General features: G+C 36.9%; 1 protein-coding gene across 1 annotated transcript in view; it reads left to right on the top strand.

The window, feature by feature from the left end:
* Positions 1-12,319, top strand: part of FANCB (FA complementation group B) — a 28,647-nt gene extending 16,328 nt beyond the window's left edge. The window contains exons 5-9 of the mRNA XM_045874907.3: positions 6,255-6,383; positions 8,658-8,824; positions 9,453-9,904; positions 10,023-10,260; positions 10,779-12,319. Coding sequence (XP_045730863.1) covers positions 6,255-6,383; positions 8,658-8,824; positions 9,453-9,904; positions 10,023-10,260; positions 10,779-11,190 — 1,398 coding nt within the window. The 3' untranslated portion in view covers positions 11,191-12,319. The remainder of the gene's footprint in view (positions 1-6,254; positions 6,384-8,657; positions 8,825-9,452; positions 9,905-10,022; positions 10,261-10,778) is intronic.
* Positions 12,320-16,084: the final 3,765 nt, after the last annotated feature.

The following is a 16,084-nucleotide window of genomic DNA, read 5'->3' as shown; positions in this document are numbered from 1 at the left end:
CCTATACTCTGAAGAGCTTTAATCAGGAACAATGCTGTATTTTGTCAAATGCTTTTTCTGCATCAATTGAGAGGACCATATGGTTCTTCTCCCTCCTCTTATTAATGTGTTCTATCACAATGATTGATTTGCGAATGTTGAATGACCCTTGCATCCCAGTGATAAATCCCACTTGGTCATGGTGGATGATCCTTTTAATGTACTGTTGGATCCAGTTAGCTAGGATCTTGAGAATTTTGGCATCCATAGTCATCAGGGATATTGCCTGAAATTCTCCTTTATGATGGAGTCTTTGCCTGGTTTGGGGATTAAGGTAATGCTGGCCTCATAGAAGGGAGTCTGGAAGCTTTCCTTCTGGTTCTGATTTTTGAAACAGCTTCAGTAGAATAGGTATTTCTTCTTTGAATGTTTGGTAGAATTCCCCATGGAATCCATCAGGCCCTGGACTCTTGTTTTTTGGGAGGTTTTTTTGTTTTTAATTTTTTATTGTTATGTTAATCACCATACATTAGATCATTAGTTTTTGATGTAGTGTTCCATGATTCATTGTTTGTGCATAACACCCAGTGCTCCATGCTGAACGTGCCCTCTTTAATACCCATCACCAGGCTAACCCATCCTCCCACCCCCCTCCCCTCTAGAACCCTCAGTTTGTTTTTCAGAGTCCATCGTCTCTCATGGTTCGTCTCACCCTCCGATTTCCCCCCTTCATTCTTCCCCTCCCGCTACCTTCTTCTTCTTTTTTTTTTTTTTCATAACATATATTGCATTATTTGTTTCAGAGGTACAGATCTGAGATTCAACAGTCTTGCACAATTCACAGCACTCACCATATTACATACCCTCCAATCTCTGCTTCAATCTCATTACTGGTTAGTGGTCTATTCAGGTTATCAACTTCTTCCTGTTTCAGTCTTGGTAGTTTATAGGTTTCCAGGAATGCATCCATTTCTTCCAAGTTGCTTAATTTATTAGCATATAGTTGTTGATAATAATTTCTGATAATTATTTCTATTTCCTTGATGGTAGTTGTGATTTCTCCTCTTTCATTCATAAATTTATTAATTTGGGTCCTTTCTCTTTTCTTTTGGATAAGTCTGGCCAGTGGTTTATTGATCTTATTAACTCTTTCAAAGAACCAGCTTCTATTTTCGTTGATGTGTTCTATTGTATTTGTGGTTTCTAATTCATTGATCTCTGTTCTCATCTTAATTATTTCCCTTCTCGTGTGTGGGTTAGGCTTAATTTGTTGTTGATTCTCCAGTTCTTTAAGGTGTAAAGATAGTTTGTGTATTCAGGGTTTTTCTATTTTTTTTGAGTGAGGCTTGGATGGCTATGTATTTCCCCCTTAGGACCACCTTTGCCGTTTCCCATAGGTTTTGGACTGATGTGTTTTCGTTCTCATTGGATTCCATGAATTGTTTAAGTTCTTTGATTTCCTGGTTGACCCAGATGTCCTTGAGCAGGATGGTCTTTAGCTTCCAAGTGTTTGAATTTCTTCCAGACTTTTTCTTGTGATTGAGTTCCAGTTTCAAAGCATTGTGGTCTGAGAATATGCAGGGAATAATCTCAATCTTTTGGTATCGGTTGAGACCTGATTTGTGACCCAGTATGTGGTCTATTCTGGAGAAAGTTCCATGTGCGCTCGAGAAGAATGAGTATTCTGTTGTTTCAGGGTGGAATGTTCTGTATATATCTATGAGATCCATCTGGTCCAGTGTGTCATTCAAAGCTCTTGTTTCTTTGTTGATTTTCTGCTTAGATGATCTGTCTGTTGCTGAGAGTGGAGTGTTAAGGTCGCCTACTATTAACATATTATTATCAATATGTCTCTTTATTTTGGTTAACAGTTGGCTTATGTAGTTGGCTGCTCCCATGCTGGGGTCATAGATATTTACAATTGTTAGATCTTCTTGTTGGATAGACCCTTTAAGAATGATATAGTGTCCTTCTGTATCTCTAACTACAGTCTTTAGCTTAAAATCTAATTTGTCTGATATGAGAATTGCTACCCCAGCTTTCTTTTGGGGTCCGTTGGCATGAAAGATGGTTCTCCATCCCTTCACTTTCAGTCTGGATGTATCTTTAGGTTCAAATTGAGTCTCTTGTAGACAGTATATGGATGGGTTCTGTCTTTTTATCCAATCTGCAACCCTGTGCCATTTTATGGGAGCATTTAGGCTGTTCATGTTGAGAGTGATTATTGAAAGATTATTGTCATCATGTTGCCTGTGAAGTCCTTGTTTCTATAGATTGTCTCTGTAAATTTCTGTTCTATATCACTCTCGGGGTCTTTCTCCTTTTTTGGAACCCCTCTTAATATTTCTTGCAGGGCTGGCTTAGTGGTCATATATTCTTTCAGTTTCTCCCAGTCCTGGAAGCTCTGTATCTCTCCATCCATTCTAAATGACAGCCTTGCCAGATAGAGTATTCTTGGCTGCATGTTCTTCTCATTTAGTACCCTGAATATGTCTTACCAGCCCTTTCTGGCTTGCCAGATCTCTGTGGATAGGTCTGATGTTATTCTGATGTTCCTCCCTCTGTACATAAGGAATCTCTTCCCCCTAACTGCCCTTAAGATGATTTCCCATAAAGGGAAAGATCAATTACATTAAAAACTTTTGTTCTCTGAACAAAGTAAAATATATAAAAAGACAAGTTATGTAAATAGAAATTGTAACAAGTGACAAAGGATGAATTTCCTTAATGTGAATATGCATTCTGAAACAGTATTCTTGAGAATGTAAAGTGGCTCAACCTCCTCAGAAGGAAACTTGTTATTGCTAATGTGAATTGGACATATCTTTTTACTCTCGCAGTTTTACTTCTGGAAATCTATTCTAAGGATATACTTGTACAGTAAAGATGATTTTATAGGGCTGTTTATGTAGTATTTAAGGACAACAAAATTCAGTCATTTTAAATATCCATCATTAGGAGTTTGGTAGATCAGTTATAATATCCTTGAACTATGGAATAGTATGCAGCTGTCAAAAAAAATAAGGTAGATCTTTATACTGATTTAGAAATGTTGCCAAAATAATTTATGAAAGCATGACTTTTAGAAGTTCCACCTCTACTAATGTGTTACCTAATTTATTTGGACCAACTCTTCTGATAAAACCAAGTTAAAATCATAGTTGAAATATGTTTTTAAAATCTCCCTAAAAGCTTCAGAATGCTGAAAATGTAAGAATAAGTTATCAGGCCAAACTGTAAAGGCTGGAACTCAGAGAGAACCCAGAGAACACTGTTGCTACTTTTGCCTGGGAGCGTTTGTGTTTAAACTAAAGCAGTAGTACTCTAGACAACTGGCAGAAACAAACATCCCATCCTCTCTCAAAATATACATTTTATCCTAGGCCTCTTATAAATCTCACAAGTAGTTTTTCAAAGAAAATGAACCACTCACAGAATAAGCACATAAAGAAATAAGGCATCATGAGCAATTATTCACAGGAAATAACCAAATAGCGTATCTATGAGTGAAAAATACATTGAAATAAAAAAGTCTCATCAGGTGAATTTAAGAGTTGACTCAAAGAGATGCAGAGCAAAGAAGCAAGCCAAACTGTGTTACAAAAATTAGGAGGGCATGTGCTATGATGAGTACTGGGTGTTATATGCAACTAATGAATCACTGAACACTATATCAAAAACTAATGATGTACTATACAATGGCTAACTGAACATAATAAAAAAAATAAAGATAAAATCCTAAAAAAACTTGCTCAGAAGGTAGCACAGATTCATAGAAGGAAAATAAGAAAGAAACACAGAGAGAAGGCAGGAGCATATGGAAGTGGTGAATAAGAGTTGCATGTCCATTTTGTTCCAAGTATCCACGTGTTATCACTAGCTCCTAAGTTGGATAAAAATATTTCCAAGCATTGGAAGGCCTTTTATTTTATTTTTATTTTATTTTTTAAGATTTTATTTATTTATTTGAGAGAAAGAGAGAGGGGGTATGAGCAGGGTAGGGGGGGAGAGGGAGAGGGAGAAGCACACTCCCCACTGAGCAAGGAGCCCGACATGGGGCTCAATTCCGGGACCCTGGGATCATGACGCTTAACCAACTGAGCCACCCACCATCCCCTGGAAGGTCTTTTGGAGATTAACAAGTCTACCCCTCCTCCTCCATTTTACATGTGAGGAAACAAATAACCAGAAAGGTTAAGGACAGGCAGAGCTAGAACCAGTGTCTGTCTCACCGTTCTTTCCCCTATGGAATTTGTTTTCCACCTGGTTGGAAGGGAACCAGTTGGAGGGGAAATGGGGAGACCAGGACCTTGGAGAAACTTGTGCACATGTACAGGAATGTTCACAACAGCACTGTTTGTAATAGTCCATGCATGCCTGGACATAACCCAGATGTCCATCAGCAGGAGAATGGAGAAGCGAGCTGGTATGGTCATATGATGGAATACTACAGAGCAGTGAAAGTCACAGACTACAGCTCCTGGTGACAAATGGGATGACTCTAAAAACCTAACACAAACAGAATGGCTCCATTCATAAAAGGTTCAAAAGCAAAACACAAAAAACTAAAAATATTCTTTAGGAGATACAGTGATGGTAAAATTATGAAGACAAACAAGGAAGTTACCTTAAAAGGCCAGAGTAGTGTTGCCTCTATTGGAAAAAGAGAAGTTCGTGACTGTGCTGACTGCACATGGTTCCTTGGGTGTTGACTTCATTATTAGTTTGTAAACTGTTTTTTGTATTATGCCCTTTTCTGCGTGTATGAGAGAGATCACAATAAAAAGACCAAAAAGCAAGGTTTGGTGTTCTGCAGTACAGTATGCTCCCGTATTTGGTTTGGGTTATGTTTTATTTGCTTGTTTGTAGTGAGGAGAAAGAAAGCATTCCTTAACATACACATAGAAAAGTTCTGGAAAGGTAAACAATCTGTTGGCTATGCAAATGGAATTGAAGGTCTAGAAATAGAAGTTGAGAAGTATTTTTATGCCGTTTGAATGTTTTATCATATGGTTATTTTTATAGCTTTATAACAAAACTTCACAAAATAGAATATTTAAGTAGTCTAGTGATTCACCATTTAGTCCTGGAGTGGGGCGGGGGGTGTTTTGAAGAGAGTAGGGAAGAGAGAACACACATAATTTTTGAGAGTGCCTTCATTGTCAGTCTGCCCACATATTCCTCTCTTCTACTCCTTACCCCTCAGCATTCTCCGATTTGGCTCCCCCACTCTGATGTGTACAGCTCCCTTTCCCTAAGTCACAAATTACTCAGCGAATGAGTGTGAATAATGTGGAGCCCACAGAAATAGGTCAACAGATGAAGTTTTAAAATATTAGCTAGACACTTTACCTATTTTGTGCAGTGAGGTAAGATATAATTCAGTCTTCACTTTCCAGCTTTTGTTCACCAATAAGAAGTTAAAGGAATTTACCTGACTTAAACTGTAATTTGAAAGAAAGGGATTAAAAAACAGGATGCATTTTATGTTTTCAATCTAGAAAAACAAGTTAGATTAAAAGCTGGATTAATACTTAAACAGTCTCAGATATCCATCTGAAATGAAACCACTTCTATCAGTTCAGTGATACGACTTTATATTTTCAGTAGCAAAATACATTTCATGAATGTTTCATCCTTGGTAGTGAAATCTGTTTATCTGCTATAATAAAAGGAATGGATTGCTGCCTACCCAGCTCAGAGCCAAATTTTGTTTGTTTCCTGTAGTTAAGAGCCCACCTTAACACTGAGTTTATTAGCACAAAAATAAACTTGTGGCAGTTTGGGGGCTATGTGTTATCTTTAAAATTTGCTATAGATGTTGTATGAACAGGATTTCAAATAGTATCAAATTAAAAGTGACCATTTCTACTCATAATGATGTCTTTGCTTTTTGAAGCAGAAATTATTTCAACAAGAAAAATAGTTTACCTGTGGGGGTAGGAGTGTTGGTAGCCCTTGATTTTTATTCATATTGATTAGACATCCATATTTGTATCGATTGATTGCTTAATTCAGTGGGGAAATGCATGCTAATAAATTGGCATTCTTGTAATGGGGTACATAAACTCTATTGCAGTTACTTGCTATGTTCGTTTCCTTTATAATTACTTAAAATTTGTGAAGAAAATAGTTTTGCTCTGAGAAGTATTCTCTGCCTTTCTACAGAAAAATGAATTAATAAGCAAATTTGGAGAAAGTACTTTCTGAATTAACGGTATCATCAGATTTCATTTGAAATGTCTCTGGCAGTGGTTTTTCTTTCTATTTTATAGGTTGGTTTGGCTTCTATTCAGGAATTGCAGCAGCATCTCTTGCTTAAGAAAAAAATTATTTCAAAATCTTACAAAACTTTAATAAACCTGGTTCAAGGGAAAGATGATAGTACGTCAAGTGCAGAGAAGGTAAAATTAATCATGTGACCATTTTATCATTTTATGAATTGAAAATCTACAAGTTATTGAAGCATTACTTAAATTGGAATATTTGGATATTTTAGAAAATGCCACTTAATGGATCCAAGAAGCAAAGTGGCAGAGATTATAATGCTGGACTTTCATGACTTGAAAATATTTGATTAAGGAGCCAATATTTTACCAATTTGCAAATTATTCTGTAGGATATTAAAATCTCAGTAATCAGGAACCTTGGGGAACAAGTCCTCTTGTTCAAAAGATTTAACTATTAAACTTTTTTTATTTGTATGATTTGCATAGAAATTACCCCTAGGTGAATTATGTACTTTCTGACTCCTTAAACAGAATATGCAGCATATTATTCAACCTTTCATTGATGAATATGTAATTTCATCAGTATTATAATTGTTCTTTTTGTCTGTTGCAATGTTCATTTCTAAGGGTATTTATTCTTCTGGTTAATGCCCCTAAATTGCTATGCTTTTTTAGTGTTTGTATCTGCCTTTTATAATTTTACTCTCATTTTTCTTGTGGTTGACCAGCATAAGAACCTCTTTAGGTACCTTGCAGTTGCTTATGTCAGTACAGTAATGTAGAAAGTTAGCAAAAGCTCCCTGACTTCATAAAAAATAGTATTTATGCACATTAATTCCATACAAAGACAACATAGCAAAGTTACAAATAAATCAAGAAAAGCTAGCATAGAGAAATTTAATCCAGTAAGTTTTTTCCCTCAAGTCACCTTAGTGCCTAGCTCTGATTTTCTTCTAGATTGACCATTCTCATAGCAGTCTATGCCTTGTGTCTGTATTTCAGTCTTAGCAATATGAGGACTTGGGTCCAAAATAGGATTCCGTTAATGTGAGAATCATAACAAAAGCACATCATGTTGCATTTCCGTATTACAGTACCAATCTCTTGGGAAAGCTCATGAAGGTCATTTTTAAAAGTCTCCCCATTTCCCTTCGCCACCTCACCCCAACTATTTTGCCAGTATTATTATTATTATTATTATTATTTTAGAGCAGGAGAGAGAGAGGAAGGGCAGAGGTAATGGGAGAGAGAGAATCTTAAGCAGGCTCCATGACCAGCACAGAGCCCAGCGCGGGGCTTGATCTCACATCCCTGAGATCATGACCTAAGCCAAAATCATGAGTTGGATGCTGAACCGACTAAGCCACCCAGACACCCTGATTTTGCCAATATTAGAAAAGGGGAAGAAATGTTTAAAAGTGACTGCACTGAAACTACTGTGTGCAAGGCACCATTTGGGGCTGTTTATGTGATTAATTTTAAAAACAATTCTGGCAGGTAGCAAAAATTTCCCCAGGTTTCGAATGAATGGCCTGTCTCAGAGCTCACAGCTACTGGCAGAAGCATCAGATTCCTAGGAAGTTGTTTAGTCCACTAGAATGTAAATGCCCATATCTTTTTTCAGTAATTACTGCCCACATAGAAGGGCAGGATAGAGTAGTTGTTAAGATAGAGCATGGGCTCTGGAACCAGTTGGCTTTGGTTCAAATCCCAGCTCTGCCATTTGCTAGCTGGGCGACTTTGGGCAAGGTACTTAGCTTCCTTTTGTCTTGTTCTCCTTATCTGGAAAGTGTAGATAATATTACCGACCTAGGGTACTAGGGGTTTTTTTGTGTGAAGGTTAAGCAAATTGAATCACGAGCAACATTAAGAACAGTGCCTGACACATAGTAAGCATTCAGTAAGTGTTGTGAATTATTATGGTTATTACTCCTCCTCCTCCCACCATTTCTATTGTTATTATAAATCCATATGTGCATGGAAATGAATGAGTATGGCCTGGACTTTAAGAATACAATTTTAGCCATAATTGATCAGCAGTCCAAAGATAATCAGTTTTATTTGGACAAAATTTTACAGTTATAGGTTTAGTACAAGTCACTTTAATAATGATTGGATTGTTTTCAGCATGCCTGGGACACATACTGTCAGAATTTTTTCAAAATGGATTCCAAGTTTATGTCTTTGCTGGCTCTGTTTTGGATACCTCATCTTGTTTCCAATCAAGCCATGCTTCTTGATCTGAATAGATAGTTAATTACATATAAGTTCTATAAATTTTGTTTTAGTGATATATATATAATCTGTAACGTACAATATTATAGGTGACAATTTAAGATATATAAGCTATAAGGCCTGACGAAAAGCTGACTTACATTATTTTTGTAGTTTCGCCACATTTGGTAGGTTTTTTTTGGTAATCAGTTATTTAACATGTTTTTCTATAAGGCACATCTTTTTACTCTTTGTGGTAAAGAAGAAAATCCTGTCTGTACCTTTGATGAAAGGATACCAGACAGTTTTCAAGATTCAGAACAGCTAGTAAAGAAGATATGGTATCATGTAATAGATGACAGCTTGGTTGTTGGAGTGACAACCACATCTTCTTTGAAGCTGTAAGTATCATGATAACATTATCTTGATGGTCTAGAATAGCACTGTCCCACAGAAATATAATGTAAGCCACATAAGCAATTTTAAATGTTCTAATTAGCCATATTAAAAAATGTAAATAGAAACAGGTGAAATTAATTTTCACAATATCATATCCCAGACAGTATCATTGCTGAGGGATAAACAATGTTCTGTATTAAAAAGCAGATTTTATTCAAGTTATTTAGGGGAGTATAAAATAGAGTTTTTACTTTAGAGTTATTTGCATTCTAAACTATTGCCAAAATAAACTCTTTAAAAAATGAGTATTGTTTTTCTTGTTTAAAAAGAAGGGGGAGAACCTACCTCAAAAGTAAAATCCAGCATTATTTTACCATTCCTTTCTCTCAAGGAAGTTATTTTCCTGCAGTTCAACATATTTACAATGTTTTTGCTTTCCTGTTTCAAGAAAAGTGCTATTACAGGATCTTTAAAAATGTGTTTGGTTTATATACTTGATTTTCTGATATACTTTATGTTTGAAATGATGTTTCCTAGGAAAAGAGAAATTTTTTGTTGTTTGTGTAGCATTTAATCATCTCTTTTATTTTAAAGAATGAGCTTTAAGACTCAACTCTGGATTTTTTACAGGTCCCTGAATCATGTGACTTTATCACTGTTAATGGATCAAGCTCATAGCTCCAGCCGTCGGCTTATTAAGTGTCAAAATAGGGTTATCAAGTTGACTAGGGATTTTTTCCCAGCACCATGCTCAGTGCCATGTGAAATAGGATCAGAGGCAAAAAGGATCAAGTTGGCTGTTGACAGTGAGGAAGAGGGAGAGGAAGAGGAAAAGGAAGACGAAAGCTTTTTTTGTGAACAGTCATCTGAGAAAGAGTGTGTACAGGTCATCACTGCTGTAACATCTCTTTCACCACTTCTAGCATTCCGTAATTTTTGTTGCACTGTGCTGCTACAAATTAGGGAGAGGGGAAATGGTAACTCAGAAGGTCATTATACTCAGTGCGGCAGCCTTTTTTTAAGTCTAGAAGACCTTTCAAGTAGGCAATACCTGCTGGTATTTCCAAAGAAGACACCTATAGGTAATTTTTGTCGGTACTTTTTAATCATATACCTAATTGACTTAGAAAATTTCAAGAACTCTTTTTACTTGATAATGGACAGTTTAATGACAGAGCTTGTGACATGTTTTTCTTGTAGAACACATGGAGGATCTGTTTGCACTTCTCACAGTGTTTAACAAAACTTGTTTTCAAATCACATCACCCAGCTATTCTCTGACTTTAATGAAGACATGGCTCCTAGAACACATGAAGTGTGAAGAAATCAGAGAATTTCCCGAAATTTGCTTTTGCAAAATGCCAGGAAGTTTCTATGGGACACTCTTCAAGTGGAAACAAAAAACACCATTTGAAGGGATTTTAATAGTCTATTCCAGGTAATGCCTATCAAATTGGAGTATGTCCAGAGAAGTTAGTGCGTATGTGTGTGGTCCAAGAGCCATCTCCACAGTAGAGATCTGTGTCATTGTGGGACATGTCCAGGTCATTGCCTGGTATAGCCTCAGTGGACAGGTGGCCTCATGTGGAAACTAGAGCTGTTTTAACTTGGTGTTTGTTTTGGGCTTTTTTTTTTGGTTGATTAGGGCCTAATAGTTATTTTAAGATTTCTACTTACCTTTCTCCTGCAATGACATTTTAAAAAATATAATATTAATCTTATTACTCAGAGAGAAAATTAATCATGAAGCAAGTGCTGAACATCAACTGACTTGGTATAGAATATGTATATTTGATTGCTACAGTCTGAATTATATCAAAGATCACATGCATGCATTATTGGTTCTATTCATCATGAGAGGATTTATAAATGAGTATTAATTACTATAGTAAGTTGTATACAACTGCTTTGTGCTGTCCCAAGTTTTATAATGTTATGTTTGGTTTTTTATTCCAGGAATCAAACAGTTTTGTTCCAGTGCCTTCATAATCTCATCAGAGCTCTCCCTATAAACTGTTTCTTCAAAAATCTAAAATTCGGAAGTGTCGATTCCCTAATTAATCATTTGGCGTTAACTTTGGAGAAGGAACTGGTTATCCTTGGTTCTCTTTCTTCTGCCTTAGTTAAGGTTGAAAACAACTTGGTGCAAAGTTGTGAAGCAAGCAAAGAAAAGAGTAGTGGTGTGGTGGCTTTATCAGACAGAGAGGAAAACATCCAGTCCTACAGAAAAGAACTTCAGAGAGAAAAGAAGCAAATATTGGGGACGGACCTAAAAGTGAGTGGTGCTCTTTATAGAGAAATGACTTTGAAATTAGCTGAGGTTCAGCTGAGATCAGACCTTGCTGCCCAGAAACTGGCTGGTTTATAATTATAATCTTAATTTGATTTATTTTAACATATGTTTTCTCTGCCAGGACAATTTGGTTCCAGATTTGTTTTCATTTTACATTATATGCTTCCTTTGCAAAAATAAAGATTGAGGCTTGTAGAATTGTAGGTATTGATGCACAAAATAGCATGCCTTAGCGCAGCAGTTCTCAACCCGGGGCCATTTTGCTTCCTTCTGCCCCCACTCCCCACCCAGGGGCATTTGGCGGTGTCTGGAGACATTTTTTGGGGGGTTGTGAGAAGTAATTGGGGTTGGGGAGGGTGAGGTTGGGGTGCTATTTGCATCTAGTGGGTGGAGACCAGGGATGCTGCTAAACATTCTACTGTGCACAGGACAGCTCCCACAGCAAAGAATGATCCTGCCCAAAATGTCAGTAATGCCAAGGTTGAGAAATCCTGCCTTAGAGTTACCACTTAAGTGAAGGCAGAAGTGATCTAACAGTATTTTGGTCTAAATCTTCAAAAAACTTAAATAGTCCTTTTATTGTATCCTGTTTAGTAAAACCTAGCATATAAAAATTAGCTTCAAACAGATAAGGTTATTAGGATTCACAAGTTTCTGTAAACATCAAGCTCCTGTGGAAATTGAAATCGTGGAGTGTCTGGGTGAGACCATTAAAATGAAAATCTTTGAACCCCTTGTTAATTTAAATTTTATTAGAGAGCTTCTCTGAAATTGTGTAAGTCTATAGGAATATGAAAATTTTAGGGCGTTTCTCTGAAAAGCCTATTTCTTTCAAAAAGCTAAGCATACCGCATAGGCCACTATTTGAAAAAAATTGAAAATGCCTTTAAGCCATTTGTAATTCCAACTCTGGGCAAAGCTAAAATATAGAATTCTAACTAAAGTAACTTAAAGAATATGATGCTCCTTAGGGACTGAGAAATTTAAAAATAAGTGGAAATTCACTTAACAGTTAAAAAGTGATTTTTAGGGGCGCCTGGGTGGCTCAGTCGTTAAGTGTCTGCCTTCGGCTCAGGTCATGATCCCAGCGTCCTGGGATCGAGCCCTGCATTGGGCTCCCTGCTCCGTGGGAAGCCTGCTTCTCCCTCTCCCACTCCCCCTGCTTGTGTTCCCTTTCTCGCTGTGTCTCTCTCTGTCAAATAAATAAAATCTTTAAAAAAAAAAAAGTGATTTTTTTTTTAAGGGGTCCAACGAGACATTTCAAAAGGGTAAAAATTTAACCTATTCTTTTTGGAAAAATAAGAATGCTGGAGTAATAAGAGAATGTCAGGAGAGGGGAGGACACAAAAGGATATGGGCCAAAAGGAATGTTTCTGATTCTTTTTGCTCTAAAATCCTTAAGTGAGTTGGAAGTTTTGATCTGAGTTGAAAGAAACAGATGATTATAAAAAGTGGCAATTCATGCTTGCAGCTCTGAAGTGCTAATTCCCGCCATGCCTTCAAAATGCTCGTGCTTAATGATCTGGTGTTGCAGATGGGGTTTAGAAAATACAGGTTATTATTTTCTTTTTATGATTGTCCGTATAATATGCTACCTCTTGTTTTTGTAATCCATTACAAATGGAGATAGAACCTTACAGCTCTATTTCTTTGAAATGTCGATAGAAAAGATTTCAGACTTTCTGGAAATGGAAATGGTATAATTTCAGGATTAATTATGGAGATCTGGAAGCGGTATGTGTCAGTAGGTACATTGAAACTGCCCGTGACATGTTCTGAAACAACAACCATGTATAAAATGTGGGAACTAAGTTGAAAAATGGAGGCTGTCAAAAAGTAAACAGAATTTAATTATAATAGTTTATCTGTAGGAAAGTTAGGATAATACAAAAAAAGCATGTTGCTTCTTTTTTATCTATAAAAGCAACCAAAATGTATTCATCTATATACATCAAATAACCTCTTTGCAAGTGAGTTTTGTATTCCAGTATATTTTTCCTACCCACTACAAGTAAGAACAGCCGAAGTTTGAGGGAATGATGCCCTTGCCACTCTCTCATGATTCAGTAGTGTTTGCGTGTACCCGTAAGCACATTCCCCTGACCACTGTCCTGGTCATGAATCTGTTCCCCTCAAAAACATGCTTCTCCCAAATCCACACTGAAGTGAAAATGAGCCTTGTTTTAGAACAGAGCACACCACAGTTTTCAGACACAAAACTTTTTGTTGTCCTCCTGATCCCTTAACTAAGGAATGCATGCAAGCCAGCTTATGATGTTATTCAGTTTGGTGACTAGGATGAGGGAGGGGGAAGAAATGTAATATTTATTGATGGCCAACTATATGCCAAACAGTAAGCTTGAAAAACACATACAAGCAAATATCCATATCCATACATATGTGTGATTACATCCTTACAGCAACCCATAAAGTGTAATTATTAGTATTGTCCCCAGTATGAACAAAATGTTAGACCAAATTAAGGGAGTGCACCTAAGCAAGTTAATGCTATACACCCTTGTTACAAAGATTTTCAAAATGAGCAGATCCTTTTAGAATTCTAATATATAAGTGAATCTTTTATTGTCCTGATAACATCTCTTTATACCATATAAAATTGAATGCTCAGTTTTTTCCCAGTCTTAGAAAAGATCTAATTAACTTACTTCTCTGCCTGCTCTTCCCAATTAAGGCAAAAACATCAACTGTCCAAGCTAGAAACCTATGTAATGCTTTCTCTCTCTTGCCTAGAACTTGGACAGTACCAGATATTGAGAGGTGTCCTTTTTCTTCCTTATATTCAAACTTGTGGAAACATTATTTTCCATTCTAAGAATTTGAGAGTGAAAACTATTCCTTAGGTAACCCCATCTGGAGAAAGGCTTCTAATGCCAAAGCCAGTATGGTGTAATGGAAAGAATGCTGACCCATAAACTGTGTACTTAATTGAATCCTCTGGTTCGTTCTGTTTTCCCTTTTTGAGTTGCCTGGATCTGTTACTTGAATTGCTTTCTGCCTCAGCAAAATCGCCCTCTCCTATAAAAATCCTACTGTTCAGTATCTTCACTGTGCCGTTGGTCTGGCCCCTTTCTGGGATCTTATTTCAATAATCCTGTCTTGCCTTTTTATTCAGTAGGATAGCAGGCACTGTCAGATAGTGAGTGGTCAGTCATAAGGGCAGAAAGTCAGAAACCTTCTCTGCCCTCACTGTTCCCCTTTTCTCTGTGCATAACTGAGGCCAGCCTAATGGTTCTGAGTTCAGCTAGGAAAATTATTTAGTATCTTTAAACTTTATCTTTAATTACCCATGTCCTCACAGCAGCAGTCACTTACCCCAAAAGTACAAGCAGTGTTATGGGCCAGTAAAGCATGCCATCAGCTAAAACATTTATCACTAGATATCCAGTCAATCAGGAGTCGGAAAAGAGTGTGATGCACTCTGTTGATTGCCTTTTCCACATTGATTTCTTCCTTTTCTTGTACCAGAACTCTCATTTTGGTCAGGAAGCTTCTTTCTACAGCTCATGTGATTGGGAAGGTAGACCCTATCCCCAGTTCCAGAGCTTAGTCCTGAATAGTCTAAGCCAGTTAATGTAAGACATTTGCCTGGAAGCTGCTATGGGCCTGGGATGAGCACAAGACCTAAATTGGGCCTAATTGGACTGAGGGCCTAAAACAACTTGGGGTTTTGGTGAGGACGAGGCTCTTCTGTCCTGCTGGAAGTGGGTGGCCCTAATTTAAAAATCACGGGAAATTAGGTGTTAGAATGAATCTGACAGTACAGCCTGCAAAATTGTTTTATTGTGCCGCTGAATCAAACCTAAATCCCACCCTTTCCTGGGACTACTTTATTACTTCAGAAAAAAAAAATTGCTTCTAACCGAAATCAAGATTTTGGTTAATTGCACCTGAAAACATTCCTCACTGCTAGACATGTGAGGGGGAAAAAGAATTCCAGAGAACAGAACTGACTGTTGGACATGTGGACTCCCAGGACAGGAACAGTTTACTGCAGAAACAGGATGCTTGTGCTTGCTGAAGGAAGAGTGGGAAAGAGCTACCTACTCCTTGCCCCACATGCACCTTTCCTTTCTGGGCAGTGGCTCCCTGGCTTTTCTGGGTTTTGTTTTTGATTTTTTTTTTTTTTTAGTTTAAAATCAGTTTAGTTTGTACCTGATAGTAGTTTATATCTGAGATAAGCTTTAATTTTTAAAAAATTCTTTATCTTTTCTCTGTTCCTTAGCTCAGCTTCCCTCTGGTATTACACCAGGCCACTTGCTCAATGATGCCTTCCTCAGTGGGTTAGAGATTTGTGTCAGATTATTTAACCTTTCTCATGTTTCCTGTTTTATTTTTTAATCAAATTTTGCTTTTTATTTTTAAGTTGTAAAAAACTTTTAATTGAATTAGAGTTGACACGAAGGTAAGATTATACATGTAAGGACTATATCTATTGTGTTTATAACCCTAGCTGTATCCTCTCCAGTAGGAAGAGAAAGAAGCCTTTATCAATTTTGACTTTCTAAGAGTCTTTGTGCTAGGAAAAACAGATTTGATATTATGGGACTGTTTTGGAAATAGAGTAGTACTGCTATATCAAAAGAGATGCACAGCGTTATTAATTTAGAGCTTGTAGCTTTTTCAAAGGTAACAAATAAATGTACTAGAACATGAATGGTTACCTTTTAACATATACTAAGGAACAAAAGATAACCTTTTCTAACTTCATTCATTCTAACCTCATTTAAAAAAAGATATATGATGGGAATTTTTAGTGTAGTTTTTGTAAGCCTGATGAGATGCTTTAAGGTTTAGAATTACTAAGTAATTTGGTTATGTCAAGTGCAATAATAAAATCCTCTTATAAGTTATTCAGGCAGGAAACAAATATGCTCTCACACTCAAAAGATTCCGGTAAATGTAGTAAAAACATTGGGAGTGAGGCCAGGCAGTAGCATCTGAAAGGAGC

This window comes from Mirounga angustirostris, unplaced genomic scaffold (assembly GCF_029215605.1).
Source record: "Mirounga angustirostris isolate CCGP_5_RB_7025 unplaced genomic scaffold, mMirAng1.0.hap1 SCAF_11, whole genome shotgun sequence".
Lineage (NCBI taxonomy): Eukaryota > Metazoa > Chordata > Mammalia > Carnivora > Phocidae > Mirounga > Mirounga angustirostris.
Note: the sequence above shows the minus strand (reverse complement) of the source record. Positions and strands in the feature narration are given on the sequence as shown.